General features: G+C 38.5%; 1 protein-coding gene and 1 long non-coding RNA gene across 2 annotated transcripts; both read right to left on the reverse strand.

Annotated features, from left to right (window-relative positions):
* Nucleotides 1-5,586: 5,586 nt before the first annotated feature.
* On the reverse strand, nt 5,587-12,057 carry LOC108166939 (uncharacterized). Its single transcript, XR_001777330.2, has 6 exons — nt 11,898-12,057; nt 11,737-11,819; nt 10,182-10,502; nt 9,708-9,965; nt 8,604-8,661; nt 5,587-6,334 (listed from the first exon to the last, which is right to left on the reverse strand). It is a non-coding gene; the product is annotated as an uncharacterized LOC108166939 (long non-coding RNA).
* A 1,399-nt stretch (nt 12,058-13,456) lies between these two features.
* LOC103481970 (gamma-crystallin S) lies at nt 13,457-14,838 on the reverse strand. Its single transcript, XM_008437830.2, has 3 exons — nt 14,728-14,838; nt 14,265-14,507; nt 13,457-13,865 (listed from the first exon to the last, which is right to left on the reverse strand). The coding sequence occupies exons 1-3, from the start codon at nt 14,734-14,736 to the stop codon at nt 13,593-13,595; spliced, it is 525 nt and encodes a 174-aa protein (XP_008436052.1). The 5' UTR covers nt 14,737-14,838; the 3' UTR covers nt 13,457-13,592.
* Between the last annotated feature and the right edge of the window lie 2,489 nt (nt 14,839-17,327).

Below are 17,327 nucleotides of genomic sequence, written 5' to 3' on the forward strand. Positions count from 1 at the left end.
AAAATCTTCAATTTTCTTGAAAGCCGACAGTGCGCCTTATAATCCCGTGCGCCTTATATGGACCAATATTGACCCACAACAGGTCTAGCAACTACGGTAAGCAGCCGCCGACTTAGGTCTCGCACCTGCGTGAAGCTGACACCCCACCCACGTCAAAAAATCCAGCAAATAGTCTGAATGGTTAGTGCTCCGTTTGTGCAGGTTTGTGCCGTTAAAATTTTCGTTTGTGCAGTTTTGGTTTCTGAGATATTAAACATTATTTTTTAGGTCATCTAGAGTTCACCATCCCCCCATATCGCTCCAAAACAAACCAAAGTGGGCTAATTCGTTAGTGCTCCGTTTGTGCAGGTTTGTGCCGTTAAAATTTTCGTTTGTGCAGCTTTTGTCTTTGAGATATTAAAAGTTATAATTTTGGCCGATGACGTCACCATCCCCCCATATGCTCCAAAACAAACCAAAGTGGGCTAGTTCGTTAGTGCTCCGTTTGTGCAGGTTTGTGCCGTTAAAATTTTCGTTTGTGCAGCTTTTGTCTTTGAGATATTAAAGGTTATAATTTTGGCCGATGACGTCACCGTCACCCTATCATGTTCCAAATCAAACCTAAGTGTGGGCTACTTCTTTTAATTCTTCAGATTCTCAGCTGTTGTACAATGTGTACATTTTGTTTTGAACTTCAATAAAGACTTAGAACAAGAAAAAATGTGTCTCATTTCAAGAAATGTTTTAAGATAGCAATGTTTTTTCACGAACGTAGCTTCTCTCCACAATAATTGAATCCTGCTAATAAAGGACATGCAGCCTGACCCTAACGTAATGTGTATAACCTGTTCAACTGTGCTTTGATTTCGGAGGTGGTCTGAAGAATTATATTCACATTGTTGATGTACTGTCTGCTGATTATGCAGCAAACGTGTAAAAAAATTACATGAGCCTATAACGGCCAATTTGCTAGTTGAGCATTAATTTACTTACCTTGTTCAAAAATCAAAATCGGGGTTGAAAAAATTCCAAAAATGACTTATTCAAAACGATTTGAGACCGCTGGAATATTAACGAGAGGTTGAAATTACACTTGCTCTGCCGCCAAAACAAGATCGGGGGTGGTGGGGGAGGGGGCAAACTACAGTGTGGGTGGAGCCAATCCCAGTTGTGTGAGAACTATGTCAAAGTTCGCAAAACATGTGGAGCTTTTCAAAATCCTTGAAGCCCATACACATTTAATGTAAGAAATTGGATGAAATGAAAGTCGTTGCATTGAAACTATATTTACTAAATATTAAGTACATTACTTGGATTAACTTTGAAATAATGACACATTTCCGTTTTACTCGGCAAAATCTTTGCTCAAGCAACTAGCAAATTGGCCTTTATAGGCTCATGTAATTTTTTTTACACGTTTGCTGCATAATCAGCAGACAGTACATCAACAATGTGAATATAATTCTTCAGACCACCTCCGAAATCAAAGCACAGTTGAACAGGTTATACACATTACGTTAGGGTCAGGCTGCATGTCCTTTATTAGGATTCAATTATTGTGGAGAGAACGCTATACGTTCGTGAAAAAACATTGCTATCTTAAAACATTTCTTGAAATGAGACACATTTTTTCTTGTTCTAAGTCTTTATTGAAGTTCAAAACAAAATGTACACATTGTACAACAGCTGAGAATCTGAAGAATTACAAGAAGTAGCCCACACTTAGGTTTGATTTGGAACGTGATAGGGTGACGGTGACGTCATCGGCCAAAATTATAACTTTTAATATCTCAGAAACCAAAACTGCACAAACGAAAATTTTAACGGCACAAACCTGCACAAACGGAGCACTAACGAACTAGCCCACTTTGGTTTGTTTTGGAGCGATATGGGGGGATGGTGAACTCTAGATGACCTAAAAAATAATGTTTAATATCTCAGAAACCAAAACTGCACAAACGAAAATTTTAACGGCACAAACCTGCACAAACGGAGCACTAACCATTCAGACTATTTGCTGGATTTTTTGACGTGGGTGGGGTGTCAGCTTCACGCAGGTCATTCACCTCGCCCGTCGAAGAAGAAGCGTGCGGTGCATGCTGGGATAGTTGTCAGAACGCTGGTTTGTTAATAAAGTTTGATAAAGCCAGGAAGGGAGGGGGAAGTGAGACAGAGACTGCAGCGACAGCGTGTCGGTTGGTCTGTGTTACCCAGAAAGCAGTTGGGCACAATATCGCAATATCGGATAGTTGTCAGAACGCTGGTTTGTAATCTATTAATAAAGTTTGACTGACCTATCTACCTACTGACTGTCTAGAATCAGGTTGTCTGCAGGTCATTTAGCACCACGTTCTTCACGAACATGCTGTGGGGGAACGCACCGACCCAGTCGCAGAAGGCTCTCCTCGCCGACTGGAATCGGACTGTTTTGTTGATATTCCGTTTAGTGCAGCTCCATCTAGTGGATGCATAACGTAACACCAGCCTCTATACTATATATACCAGTGTTTCTCAACCTTTTTTGGGCCAGCGCTCCCCTAGCCTTTATCCAGGTCCCTCACCGCCCCCCACCAAAGAATTTGTATTCTACTTTGCACTGACTATTATTTTATTATTAATATTACTATCACTATTGTAGATGTTTTGATTTTTATGCTTGTTTCTGTATTTATCATCAAAAAATAATTTCCCAGAGAACAAAAAAGCCATGTGAATAGAAATTATTTCCACAGGTGTCTACAAAAATGCAATGAACATTCAAGTTAAAATTGGTAGGTCTAACAGCAGCCAATCAGAGTGGAAAAATATTCTTATTCTTTGCCATTTTCTAGTTGTTAAATATTCCACAAAATGACCAGATAAAATATGTAAAACATGCCAGTTTAAACTTTGAACTATTTGCAAAACGACTGAGCTCTGCAACATTAAAACATGGATAGAACTGTATTTACATTAATCATAAATGATAATACTTTGATTAGTATTATCCTCTCTTGGTTTATTGCTATGTCCACTTTAGTTTCTTTCCTGTTGCTAGATTTATTTTATCATTTATTGACCTTATTTTATCATTTATTGACCATCACCATCAGTAATCTTCACTCATCACCTGATGTGCCACCTAATCGTCATGTGTTTCACATCATGTGTTGATTTTTCACTGATTCTCTGTTTTTATGCCATAATTCACATCTAGTTCGTCGCTCCATTTTATGTCCCACTTCTCCTGTTTCAGAGTTTTGCGCAATGTGCACGTCATTTTTTATTTATTTTTTAATCCCTTTGGTGCGCAGCGTTCGGGAAACGTGTCGATGGGGAAAAGGCAGACTGACACAAACCTTTTAAAACAATGGAAACAATTTCGGTATTCTGATTATTGAAATTTAAAAGTGCTGTGGTACTGTTGTTCTATCACCCCCGTTTTATACCGGACCACTTACAGCACCGGTTTTAACACTATAAAATGAACACTCTCTATCATGGTATCACCCATGGAGGGATTTCTTTATTTAAATGGGTTCATTTTTCAGAGGGATACAAAGTGAGGGTATCATGATTTTAGTAAATACATGTTTATAAGAGTGATCTTCTGTTGTCCATCCATGGAAGCGGGCAGCCTTCAAACGGACAATAAAACACTTTTTAATATAAGTTGCTGCTTTGACATGATCACAGAACTGGCAAAACATATGTACAAAAATACCAGACAAAGTGAATCACAGCAACTTCATCAGCCGGTGTGACGCTGAACTGATGCGGTGAAGCTACCAGTAGCAGGAGCGGAGCTGCGTCAAGAAGCTACAAACACTGAACAGAAGAAGAAGAGCTGCCATCGATACTGTTGCAGCCAAGCATGTTTTAATGTTACACAATACAGTTTTACCAAGTTGCTCAAAGTCTAAACTGGTATTGTTGTGCATATAAGGTGTAAAGTTTACCTTTGACCAAACGCCCCCCAAAGGAATCCCAGTGCCCCACTTTTGTAAAAATTGCCGCAAGCGCCTCCTGCCGTCCTCTGAACGCCCCCCGGGGTGCGGTACCGCCCAAGTTGAGAACCGCTACTCTATGCTACTGTAGCGTCTATTCTTTGCGTCTTATAATGCGGTGCTCCTTATATATGAAAAAAGTTTTAAAATAGGCCATTCATTGAAGGTGCGCCTTATAGTGAGGAAAATACGGTAATCTTCCAATAACCTGTTGTATGTTTCTGTGACCACTATCCGTATTTCCACGGAAAAAAATCTGAGTCATAAACAGGTCAACGCAAAATCTGACCACTTTTTAGACAAGTTAGCTTCCATATGTGTTCTTTATTGTTTTTCAGAGAGATGAGAAACCAAACGAGGTTGTTGCTGAATGTCAGTTATTTGCATGTTGCCTGATGTAAACAAAAATATTGTCAGCTTGACAGGCATTTCATAAATATAAAAAGACATGATTTCATTATTCATTTTCATGTGAAATTCAAAAAATACAAAACATTTATGTTTTTTGCATGTTTTGTTCTGCTTTCGCATCGAAAATGAAACATTTATAAAACGCCTTCTGTGTCGGAATCCAACAATCCTCATGGCTTTCGTATTTGGGTGAAATATTTCACATGACTAAATATTAGGTTCTCACAGTGTAACTTTGGTGAATAAGGACCACATTTCTCCAAGTTCACAAAGACAGTTGAATAAGTGAGGAATGAATGAGCACAGTGGTAAGTCCCTATCTCAACAAATCAGAAATATTCTGTGTCCCTTTAATGTACCATTGTTTACATAAAAACAGTAGCCAGAATAATATGCATACATATCTTTTCATAAGCCCTTGTCCAGCCAAGCAAACTGCCACCATTTCAGTTATAAAAACCTCGCAAGGCATTTTGTTTGATTTTTGATTTGAGAATTGATATATTGTATTTTTTTAATCTCACGTGAAAATGAATGTCTTTTATATATATATATATATATATATATATATATATATATATATATATATATATATATATATATATATATATATATATATATATATATATAGCTCTTTTGGTAGAGCATCATACCAGAAGTGGTAATGTTCCACTTGTGAAAGTAAATCTGTTAAACACCTTAATTTTATCACAACATTTTAGATTTACTGATGACATGTTACAGATAAATGAACCTCACTTGATAAGATAGTAAGGAGCATTAAAAGTTTTGAGCGTCAAATATTCTAAATGCCAATTTGCACATTGATTTTAGGAATAAAATAGCTACTAGTTCAAAGCTATGAGCAAAACCATCCATCTAAGCTTCATGTCATCACTCTGTCAAGTCATCTGTTTATTGTGTGTGTATGTCATTTTATTTTATTTTTTCCTTGTATTTTACTTATACTAAATCATATTGTGCTTCATAGGCTTCAGCATATTAATTTAATTACAAATGTATTTTAAATTAATTAATTGAATTAGCTGATTCATTTCCATGGAACTTAAAATCAATTTATGGGTCTTTTTTTGTTTGACCATGACGTACATGGCAACTTTAGTCAACTTAACATTGTTTGTGACAATAGCATAACTTCACAAATCTGTAGTTCCTCTATGAGATAACAGCTAGATGAAGGGACATGATGCAAGGCAGACAAATATGTATTCACACTGCTATTCATACAGCTGAAAAAAATTCAGAATGTTTTTTTTCTCAATAAAGTTGTTTAAGTCACCTCTTAGAGGATGCCGACAACAAGTTATATTGTTACAAAAAAAAAGAAAGAAAGAAAACAAGGCACATTATGTATGATGCTGTGTGGTTTAAAAGCTACTGTATTTAATTTAAAAAATTACTTTATGATACTTAACTTTTAATAATGTTTGATTAAATGAATTTTCCATGCAAAAAAAAAAACAACACGTTTGCAGATGCACCACTATACAACAGAAAGATAGTGAAAATATCAAAGTTCAAGAATGACAAACTTAAGACATAAGACCAGACCTGTTACAGACAAATATCAGAAAAGGGACACTAAATTATAACTCGGTTCATGATGTATTGAATTCGTGATGATTATTCTACAATATTTTCTGTATAAGAATTTATATTTTAAAATTTCACTTCGGAAATTCATTTTTCATGTGAATAAGCTAAGCAAGTAGAATGTTTCTTTTCAATCAACAGAACAGGGATCACTGCATCCTCCACTTTTGGGAGAGTGAGAAGTTCTCAAGTTTTTAATATTTTATTCTTCCATCCATCCATTATCTGAATATGATTATCCTTGCAGGGTCTCCAGTCGGGCCGGTGTCGATCTCCAGCCAACAAGAGGCAAGCTGTTGCCTCTTGATTGCTGGGCAGAATGGTCAATATATTCCTCTTCACAACTGAAAGTCAAAGAAATATCAGTTAATGGAAGAATTACCACTGAGGCACACAATCCATATACGAGTAAATGGGAACAAAACAACACCAACATCACCAGATCTTTCATTGAACTAGCAGATTCATCCTGGCAACTTAACATCTCAACTTCTTTGTTGAGCTCGGGCGGACTGGCCATCTGTGAGGTCTGGAGTATCACAGAGCGCCTGGATGGCCGGCGGCCTCCAAACAATCAGCAGGGGTTTTGTGTTTTTTTCACTCCAGCAACAATGTCATACACACCAGCTTTTTGCAAAGAATAAGAAATAGCACTGGTTCATGGAATGGTCATATACTATGCGTGAGCATTTCACGTTACTTTGACACATACACAACGTGCAAACAATGCACATTGTCACATACTTCAGAAAGTATATGACAAAGTAAACAGCAAATCAACACTGCGTAAAATACTGTTGTTTGTGTGGTGGGATGGTGTTCCACCCTCCCCCACTCTGTGCACTGGGCACCGTTGATTGGAGGGCGGGGCGAATGCCTTTAAAGTTGGGCGGGGCGCTGCAGGTTGCGTGAGTCTTTGTTTCTACCACTGTTGCTACGGTCGGCGGCTACATGTCGGCTTGGTCGACTCGTCTGCGATCTGTTGCTCTGATGGCGTTGCCGGCTGCAGCTGGGGGTTGCTGTGGCGTGCGGCTTCGGTCTGGTCCTCACCTGCTGACCCGCTTCCTCCCGGGTTAGGCTGTGTTTCCACTCCTGGGCACCTGATTGTGTTTGGAGTTGCAGCGCTTTGGACGCTCTGCTGTCTTGTCTTGCCGTTGTTTGTTTGGGCCGCACTCAACTAAACCTGTTGCTGTGTGGGCGGGGCGATACTCCTCTGGCCCCATCGAAGGGCATTTGGAAGCGGATGACAACTATTTGTTCCACTGTTCGAAGCATTTTCTTTTACCGTTTTGTTGTGTTATTGCAGTACTAATTTGTTTTCTTTTGCATTGCATGGTTTTTTGTTTTACTAATTTCTTTTGCATGTTTGGAATAACCGAACTTGTCTGTCCTTTTTCCTTTTGTTCCAGGGACCGAGTAGTAGGCCTGAAGCCTCATTTTTAAAAAATGTTTTAAAGAATTGTTTAATAAAATATTGTGCACTGATTAAGTCTGTGTTCGGGTGCATCTTGTCACTTTTAAAAAGATCTTCACCTGCTGGTCACATTTGGAACTTCTGTTAAGGTGCAAAATAATCTGTTAATGTCCTTCTGGTACGCATCACATCCAGGCAGTGTAAAGCTGCATTCAGAACAAATTTGAGCTACAGAGGCATCTGGTTTACATGGAAAGCCTATGCAGACTGGGCTGCATTGAGAGTCTGTTTGAAGAGTTTGAAGCCTTTGGAGAGTTTGACATTTATGTATGAAGGAATTTTTCCGCCATAATCCAAGAGTGCATATTTTCAGTCTGAAAGCAGGATTTCATATCTTTCATTCTCAAAACCTTTAAAACTTTTGCTTACATTTTTATTTTGAAAGCAGGACTTTATGTCTTCTCAAAATTGTACTCAAAACTTCTCTTTGTGCTCAGGCTTAGTCTCTGCTCGCTTACGAAACATAGAACTGCCTTTTGGCACAGTCGCCTGGCAACCTCTGTCAATAGGATGAAAGCATTGTACTGGGTGCGTTTGTTTCTTTCTTGCCTGTGTGGCTATTAATTGGAGCAACCTGCGCTAGCCACTGGATGTAGAGAAACAATGATGTCAGCTTTCTGCTCCGTAGTACATTAAACATCTGCCAGCTGTGTACTACTGATCGCTAACAGCTACTGATCTTAGGATTTTGGTCACCCAACTAAAGACAACAATCACAACCTGTGAACTGATGACACACAGTTCTAGTCATGATTAAAGTACTGTAGGTTATGATGGTTGAGATTACAGCCAGGGTAGAGGATGACACTCGCACATCCAGTCAGCCTCACCTTATTTTATTTTTCTCAAGTCAAATAGTCACAGCTTAGAGGGTTTTTTACCTTAAAAAACCCTCAGAACACAACAACCCTAATAATACAGCGAGTGTTTAAAGACAAAAATAGCAAAAACAGAAAGTGTCTCATGTACTGTGACGAAAAACCACTATGTTGAGCTACCACAATGTGGACTGGAATCATATACATTCATCAAGATCACTGGTATTGATGTAACTTGAGTATTGTTGTAACTTGTACTGTAGTGAGTCATAACTAAAGTACTGTAAAATCTGTGCCAGGTGTTGGTAACTTTCCATGTACCGATTTTTGTGGGACAGTTTCATCCAGGGCTAACCAGATTTTTTCCTCCCACCCGTCACTGTTGGAGAATAAGCAGACAATGAAGAATTAAAAGACTTTTCCAGGGAAAATAACACATTTTAGGGCCATAAGACCAATAAATACTGAAAGCATAGAACATAAAGCACATAGCACTGTGGCTAGCATTTTGTAGCCACATTGTTTTTAAAAAGTGGAACAGAAGATTATATGATACATAATTGAAATGACTGGAGACTTGGGTCGTACATTACCTGACTGGTTCAAGTCTTACTTAAATAACAGGAGCTCCTTTGTGTCAAGAAGTATTTTTTCATTTGAGCAAACATAAGTGGCATGGGGAGTACCCCAAGGTTCAATCCTGGGCCCTTCTTATTTTATATCTGCAACGTGCTGCCAGCTAAGGTTATAACAGGGAAGATTAGTTACCATATTTTTGCAGATGACACACAGTTATACATTACATTGTCACCAGGTGACCATCCAAGCAATAAGCAGATTAACTTAACAAATCAATGCTTGAAGGTGCTATAACATTTTCCATCTGAACAAAAATAAAACTAAAGTTACGATATTTGGACCTAAAGAGGAAGAATCTGTAGTTAGCCAGCAGTACAGTTATTACAGCTAGAAACTAGTGACCAAGCCTGAAATCTGGGTGTGGTGATGGACTAGACCCTACAGTACATGCACTTGACTGAACAGGAGTTGAACTGCCAGACCATCCAGGTGACTGTGCTTGTCATGGAGAGAAGCATAAAATTTATCAGGTAAGCACCTGTGCTTTTTACAGTGGTTTGTTTGAATAAAAAGTGTATCTATTGTTAACAGAAACATCTGCATTAAGCAGAATTTTATTAAGATATATTTGTGCACGCAATAAAAAAACACCACTTCACACATAATAAACAATCTTCAAAATCTTCTCTTTTTTTTGGCCTCCAATTTGGTCCATGTTTTATTGGCTGCTGATGGTCCACATACCCAGTGTACTTTTGATTAAATATCACTCAGATGGCAAGCTTTTAGAAATAAAGCTAATATGAATGATCAGGTTGTTTCATTTAAAATGACGGTTTTACTCACCACAGCTGGTCACCTTCATCTCTGTAAAGGAATTACTGATGTGATTACTGATTGAGCAGACCAGACGGCCTGTTTTCTTCGATCCCAGAAGAATGGTGCTAGCTGGAATGTTTCCATACATCTTCTCAAAGCCTTTCAGTGGTCGTCCATCCAGAGTCCATTCGTACCAAGTATTGTTACCTGCCCCAGAAAAGCAGAACACCCTCTGCGTACCCAAGGACCCACATTTAGAGACTAGCCAGGCAGAAGACACAGGAGCTGAGAGAAAAACCACAGAACTATTATTTAAATATTAAATTAAGATATAGGCCTTTCTTCCATTTGATGGGAAGTTGGAAATTAACAGAACAGACATGACAGCTATATTTTACATTCTATGTATGAAATACAATGCTATATCTTCATAACTTCTATTAATGTATGAGAAGAAAAACAAAGGAAGCAGAAAATGTAGGAAGATGAACAGTGGATTACCTTCGACGTACAGCTGCAGAGCTTTTGAGCCTTCATATTTTCCATTTTCACTAATCATATCAAGTTTATATAGACCATTGTCATCCGCTGTCAGGTTAGTGATCCTAACTGTCCCACTACTCGGAAAAAAGTTAAACCTGCTATCTCTTGTACGGCTTACAATCTTGTTGGCCATCCAGCGCAGTAACACTGAGCGGTTCTTTACCCACTTGAAATAAGGTATTTTTGAGGCATCATCCATTATCTGAATGTTCAATGTTCCTCCCAAGGATCCATAGCATTTAACTCCATTTAGCTTGGCAACACAGGAAGATTTCAAACCTTAGAAAAGAAGAAAAATGAGAAGGAAAATGTGTTTGTATGAAACAAGTTGTCACAACCCACAACAGCAAGTCTTGACCTTGAACCTGAGCTATGATTAATAAAAAAGGAGTTGGAAAGTGCAGCCAGCTGATAACGCTTATTGGCTTATTGGCTTATTGCAACTCCAAATCCAATACTAATCACAATAACCCTCAAATATTACAATATACTAGAGATACACCAATCTGAAAATTTAGGCAGATATCAACATCCCATATTGGCACAGGTATTATAGCTGCTAATTATATTATTAGCTAGACAGGCCTAGGTTGTTCTGAGCTATTTTTGTAGTAATGTTCTCCTAGGCTGAAGGTAGAGGAGGAAAAACTGACCACTTTTCCAATTTTCTTCTTCTACTCCTCTCAAATTTGCATAATTTGCTGTTATTTCAACTGTTAACTTTGTGTACTCAGTTATTTTTCTTTCCACAGGAGCTCCACCTGGACTGGTGTCCTGTTTAGCCACGATTCCTTCCTGGAGGAGGACATCTGATGAGAAAATGCTTTTAATAGCAGAAGTTCTCCATCTTCTGCTTTAACTTGTTACTGACATGAACACTGAAATAATTCAACATCAGTTTGTCTGTTTCTTCTTGTGTATTCTGCTCTGTCTTCTCAAAATCTCAGTCGCCCATGGCAGATGGCTGCTTGTTATTCCTACTACTACTACTGCTATTATTATTATTATTATTATTATTATTATTATTATTATTATTATTATTATTATTATTATTATTTATTAATAGTAGTAGTATTTCTGTTCATTCTATACATAATCATTTCCTGCCAAAAAAAATGCTTCAGATATCTCATTAAAAACGACAAATACATTTAACATTTATTCTAACAACGCGTGCACTGACTTCACATGACAAGAAAAAACTTTATCATCAGCCGGGATTAAATAAGGTATTGATAACTGAAAGATTATCGCCCACACAGTAATGATGTGTGTGTGTGATAACATCTTAGGCATCGGCAAATGAAGACTTTTGGTTTAAGAAGAAAACTCTAAGAATATCCTTTAAATCAACAGCATTGAAAAACCGAACCGATGTAGAAAATATTAGACAATGTGTCAATAAGAGATTTCAGGGGGGGTTTTCTGTAAAGATACAGCTAGCTATAATGTATCAGAAAACCAGACAAAACAACCACACAGGTGTTATGTGAAAAAATCACGAAGAGCTCACCACAACAGACTCCTATCAGCATCAACTGCAGACCAATCACAGCTTTCATGCCTCTATAAAGATGAGCTTTTGTTGTTGAATAGCTGTTAAAATAAACATATTCTACAGTTCATAGCATGCCCTGTTACTGATTAGCTTCAGAAGAAAAACTGTACAAGTACCTTTAGTTCAGGTAATAGTTAGCTTTTTCTATCACTCAGCTCCTCTGTTGGCAGCCCAAGGAAAGAAGCTGGAGTCAGAAGCAAGCCAGAGACTCGTTTATTCTTGACCACATGTAAAGTTGTACAGCCTTTCATGCAGTGTTAACACCACAGAAAGAGCCAAGTAATCAGAGTACTTTACATATTTATCTTCTTTGGTAAGTACGCCCCGGACGATAGGCTGGACTTAGGAACGCACCGCAATCTATTTGGCCGTATGCTAATACTGTGGGCCGGCCAGCTTCTACACTTCAAGTTACTACAATGTGATACAAATGTTGTGTTTTGTTTCAGGCATCTGACTGATTACAGCAGACCTACTGATAGCAGAAGACCTTGAAGATATTACAGTGCTATTATTGTAGCAAATAAGTGAGACAATTTTTCCAACAGTGATGTGACATATTGTTGGCCATAGCAAAGCTCAATATGGCGACCATTTTTCAAGATGGCTGACGCATCTGACGGGGGCCTGCTGTTATAGGTCAGATAACTTGTAAAAAAATAAAAAAGAATGTCCCGTCTGGGTTTTTTTGTTGTTGTTGTAATAATATGGTAAGTGAAGGTAATGTTGTCCAATGCAGTTGAATATTAGACTAGCTTCCAAGATGGCTATGACGAAAGTCACATTTTGTGGTATCTCAGCTGTTAACAGCTAAAAAATGTTTTTTATTTCTTCCAATACTACATTTGAGGGTCAGAGAATTAGACAGTCACATTAACCTATAAGGGTCATATATAACGAGACAAACTGAGAGAAAATCATATTGTAGTTAACGGTCTGTTCATAGAAAATAAACATACACATAGGTTACATAGGGTTTGTTTATGCAGTTACATTAAGTAAAGGGTCGCTCAACTTACACAAAGTGGTTTGAAAAGATGAACTTGGCACCATCAAGCCCACACTTGTGGAATGTTCACTTTATGAAGCAGTGGAACAACATTTATTTTTTCTTTACTGGAAGTGCATGAAATATGTTTTGAAGTCATTTTAAAGCAAAGCATAAACTTGCGAAATTTAGCCAAGTATTTGAACAGACAGCTCAACATGAAAACCTCAGGTGAAGCTACACATGAGTTTATTTAGGCTTTTTTTGTTTGGGACACTTTCACTGTAATGTTTCTCACAGAAGTTTGAACTACAACCACGTTGTTAATTTTTGTGCACTTGTAAATAAAATCCTTCCTTTCTCATCTGAAACATTGGGTTGAGTTTGCCTTTCAGAGTATCTGTTAGTGGTTTAGTTTCAATGAAATTATGCTAATGAATATACTTTATACCCCTTTAATTCCTTTCTGTAAAGTAAGTATGCCACTTGGGCACATTGGCTACATAAAATATTGTCAGTGAGAGTACAAAGATTTGAGACTAATCCGATTTTTGAATATAGACATAATGGCTGGTTATGAGCCACTATCATTCTCCAATATTTTTAAAGAAACAGCAATAATAGCATTTCTAGTCTCATACTTGGATTTATGACTTTAACAGCTCATATGAAAACTCTAAAGACAAGTGATTTTGTTAATAGTTTTATTTATAAGAGTTCAAAACCACACCTTGGTGGAAGTGTGACATAACCAGCTTACAGCAGTCAAGGCCTCTGATTTACGTCACTTATGGTACGTGGAACAATTTGGATTGAGTTTCAATCATTCAGTGAAGCGCCTGAAAGACTGCACCAAAGGACTGACGGCACCCCAGTCACCAGGCTTACGGTACTCTCCCTTCTCCAGGAAGTACTGGCGTCCGGTGTAGTTGGAACGCTCGTAGAAAACCCACCAGCCATCAAAGACCTTGCAGGAGTTGACCTCTCTCCAGCGGAACTTCTCCAGGAGCGAGGGGCAGTCCTCGGTGGCCTCAACGGCCTGACCGCCGAAGTCTGCCTTCTCATAAAGCTGCATCTTGTACAGGGTCCCACTGGTCTGGAAGCAGAGGGGAACATGAGGAGATAGGGAGACACAGACGGGTGTTTGAAGGGAAAAGGTGTTAGGAATGAATAGAGCAACTGGGTGGGGGGGAGTAAGAATAAAAGATAAAGGAGACTTGATGGGCAGATGAAATGTCCACCAAGCAGAATTTCAGGTTACGTCATGTGATCGCAACCGTGAACAAGCAGCGTCAGCTCACAGCTTTGATTTTTAGATGAGAGACACTGCAGACTGAGGGTCACACAGGGAACACATCCTTTATTGGTTATTGACTGAGCCCTGCAGGCACTGGTTGCATAAATGGCACTCCATGAACTCAAACATTTTACCCCGCACTGCAGTCATTGTGGTCCAAAACCCCAGTTAGTATAGGTCCAGAACAGACTGACTTACAAAATGGACTATCTTGCAGGAGCTGAGGCGGTCGTTGAGTCCCATCCAGCGCTGGTACTCCGGGTACTCTCCTCTGGTCAGGACATACTGGTAGCCCATGTAGTTGGGCCTCTCGTACACCACCCAGGCCCCACTCTCCACTCGGATGGAGTTGCAGCGGCTCAGGTATGTGTGGAAATCTGAGCAGTCACTGTCACACTCATAACGACGACCCTGAAAGTTCTTGTCCTCGTAGAAGATAATCTGGAGGAAAACATTTAGTGTGTGAGGCTCCTCCGATGTGTGGCTCATCTTAGACAACAGTATGGATTACTTTTGTATTCTAGGTCTACCGAAAAAGCTAAAGAAACATGTTTTTTTCTGTAGACTTAACCATAATTGGAATACCCCCCCACAAAACCCTTTCCCAGTCCAGAGCCAAGAGAAGTTTGGAGCAGACACCCTGAGCCTCATGCTAACTCACCCTGCCCATCTTGGGTATATTGCTTGGGACCGCCTTGGTGATGCTGAGCGACGACGCTGGTGGATTCCCTGAGGTCTCGGTGTTGACTGGCCTTTCAGCTACTGCTTTTTATACCCCAACACTCGCTCACATTTATGAACAGCAACAGTGTTAGTACAAGGGGAACAATCACTTTGTCATGAAAATGAGATCCAAAAATTGAGTCAGTGATTCTAGTGCTATTCAGTTTTTCCAGAAAAGCATGGAAGGATTACGGCATAATGGTACACGTCCACTGGCTGGGTCCAAAGCCCACTAACACATGGTGAGAGCCTGCCAGCTCATAACTCGGCTCTACTCTTTGGATTCATCCACATTCATCCATCCACTGGTTATGTAAAGCCATTCTGGTCTATTCTAATTTTTACAGAAATTGTGGTTGAAATAAGACTTTCATTGAAAACAAAGAGATGCAATCCAGGGGCAACTAGACAAAATGTTACTCAGCAGCTAAGGGAGTGAAAATGATTCACATTTTAACACAAACATTATTGTATTTTAGTAGAATTTTATGTTGCAAACCAAGGCAAAGTAGTGCACAATTATGAAGACTTTAGACCTGAGTTTCTTTCAGCTTTGCAAAGCCAGTGGCTGAATTGTTTTGACCTGAGTGTATTTTAGACACTGAGGTTGTAGTCTAAAATACTACAACCTCAGTGTCAGATTGCAACATCCGTGAATGTTGAATTTCAAGTCTTGCGCCAGGTTCTGAAGTTGATCAATGTCTGGACTTTGTCTGTGCTCTAAGCCATGGATAAACTTTGATCTGAACTGATCCATCATATCTCTGTATCTCTGGCTGGATGTTTGGTGTCGTTGAGCTGCTTGAGCAGTGTTTCTCAACCTTTTTTGGGCCAGCGCCCCCCTAGTCTTTATCCAGGTCCCTCACTGCCCCCACCAAAGAATTTGTAGGCTACTTTGCACTGACCATTGTTTTATTATTAATATTACTATCACTATTGTAGATGTTTTGATTTTTATGCTTGTTTCTGTATTTATCATCAAAAAATAATTTCCCAGAGAACAAAAAAGCCATGGGAATAGAAATTATTTAGGTGTCTACAAAAAATGAATTGACAATTCAAGTTAAAATTGGTAGGTCTAAAGGCAGCCAGAGTGGAAAAATATTCTTATTCTTTGCCATTTTCTAGTTGTTAAATATTGCACAAAATAACCAGATGAAAGATGTTCAACATGCCAGTTTAAACTTTGAACTATTTGCAAAATGACTGAGTTCTGCAACATTAAAACATGGATAGAACTGTAACTACATTAATCGTAGCTCTTCTTCTCTTTAGTGTTTCTGTCGGTATCTGGTGGTGCAGCTCTGTGCTGCCTTCAGGAGAATGGGACATCAGAGTATTATCCATAAAACTTCACCCACATGGCATTTATTGTGCAAACAAGAGCTTTCAGTGGAAAAACAAAAGTTCCAGATCCTTTTAATGCCATACAAATATGAGACAGAAACATGGATAATATCTTTATATAGACTATTGATTTATAGATTAATAGTTTTACTGGACAGAAATTAAAAAGAACAAATCTGGTTCTTAATCAAATCCTAATGAGTGAAATTGAACGTGTCATGGAGTCATCAGCCTCATGACATTAACACTGACATGAAAAATAATATTGAAGAAATAAATATATCAAATCTAATTACAAACATAAATAAGTGATCAGTTATTTACTGTTATGGTCCAAGATATATTTATTCTCAGTACTAGATATGGTCTCAACAAACCCATGACATTTCAACAATATTATTTTACCTTTTATCTGGAAATAGTGTCTGTTTATTCTTGCCATACTCTGTATTAATTATTGCTCTAAAGGTCTTGCCATACCAGTTTATTCCTCTGTATTTACTTTAGTTTATTCTTGCATTTTGTTCTTCATTAATTTCCACTTAGTTTCTTTTGATTAGTATTATCCTCTCTTGGTTTATTGCTATGTCCACTTTAGTTTCTTTCCTGTTGCTACATTTATTTGATCGTTTATTGATCATCAGTAATCTTCACTCATCACCTGCTGCACTGCCTAATCCACATCATGTGTTAATTTTTCACTGATTCTGTTTTTATGCCATAATTCACATCTAGTTCGTCGCTCCGTTTTATGTCCCACTTCTCCTGTAGTGGAGTAGAGTTGTCAGACACTAAGGTGGGTAAGGAGAGAGGGAGAAGACGTGCAGAAAAGATAATCAGGCCGAGACTTTTACCTGTAGGTGTGTTTCTTTAAAACCTCCTGTTCTTCCTGAAACTCCACCTTCAGGAAGTTATCACAACATGGCTCCGACATTGGCCCTTTAATGTTTTTACCAGCATTGCTCTGAGAAGTAGCTCCTATAATGAGCTCAGCAGACGTGTTTGCTAATTGCTGCTGGCTAGTCTGAAGGAGCTGAGTGGGGGAGTCATGTGTTCTGTGAAGTGGAAGCTTTGAAAGTTTATAAATACCTACAAATACGTATGAAAGGAAGATTTAATTAGTGTATTTTGTCAGGAATGTAAATTTACATAGATTTAGCTCAAATGAGAGACACACAGGAAGTTAAAATA

This window comes from Poecilia reticulata, chromosome 2, assembly GCF_904066995.2.
Source record: "Poecilia reticulata chromosome 2, P_reticulata-male-v2, whole genome shotgun sequence".
Taxonomy (NCBI): domain Eukaryota; kingdom Metazoa; phylum Chordata; class Actinopteri; order Cyprinodontiformes; family Poeciliidae; genus Poecilia; species Poecilia reticulata.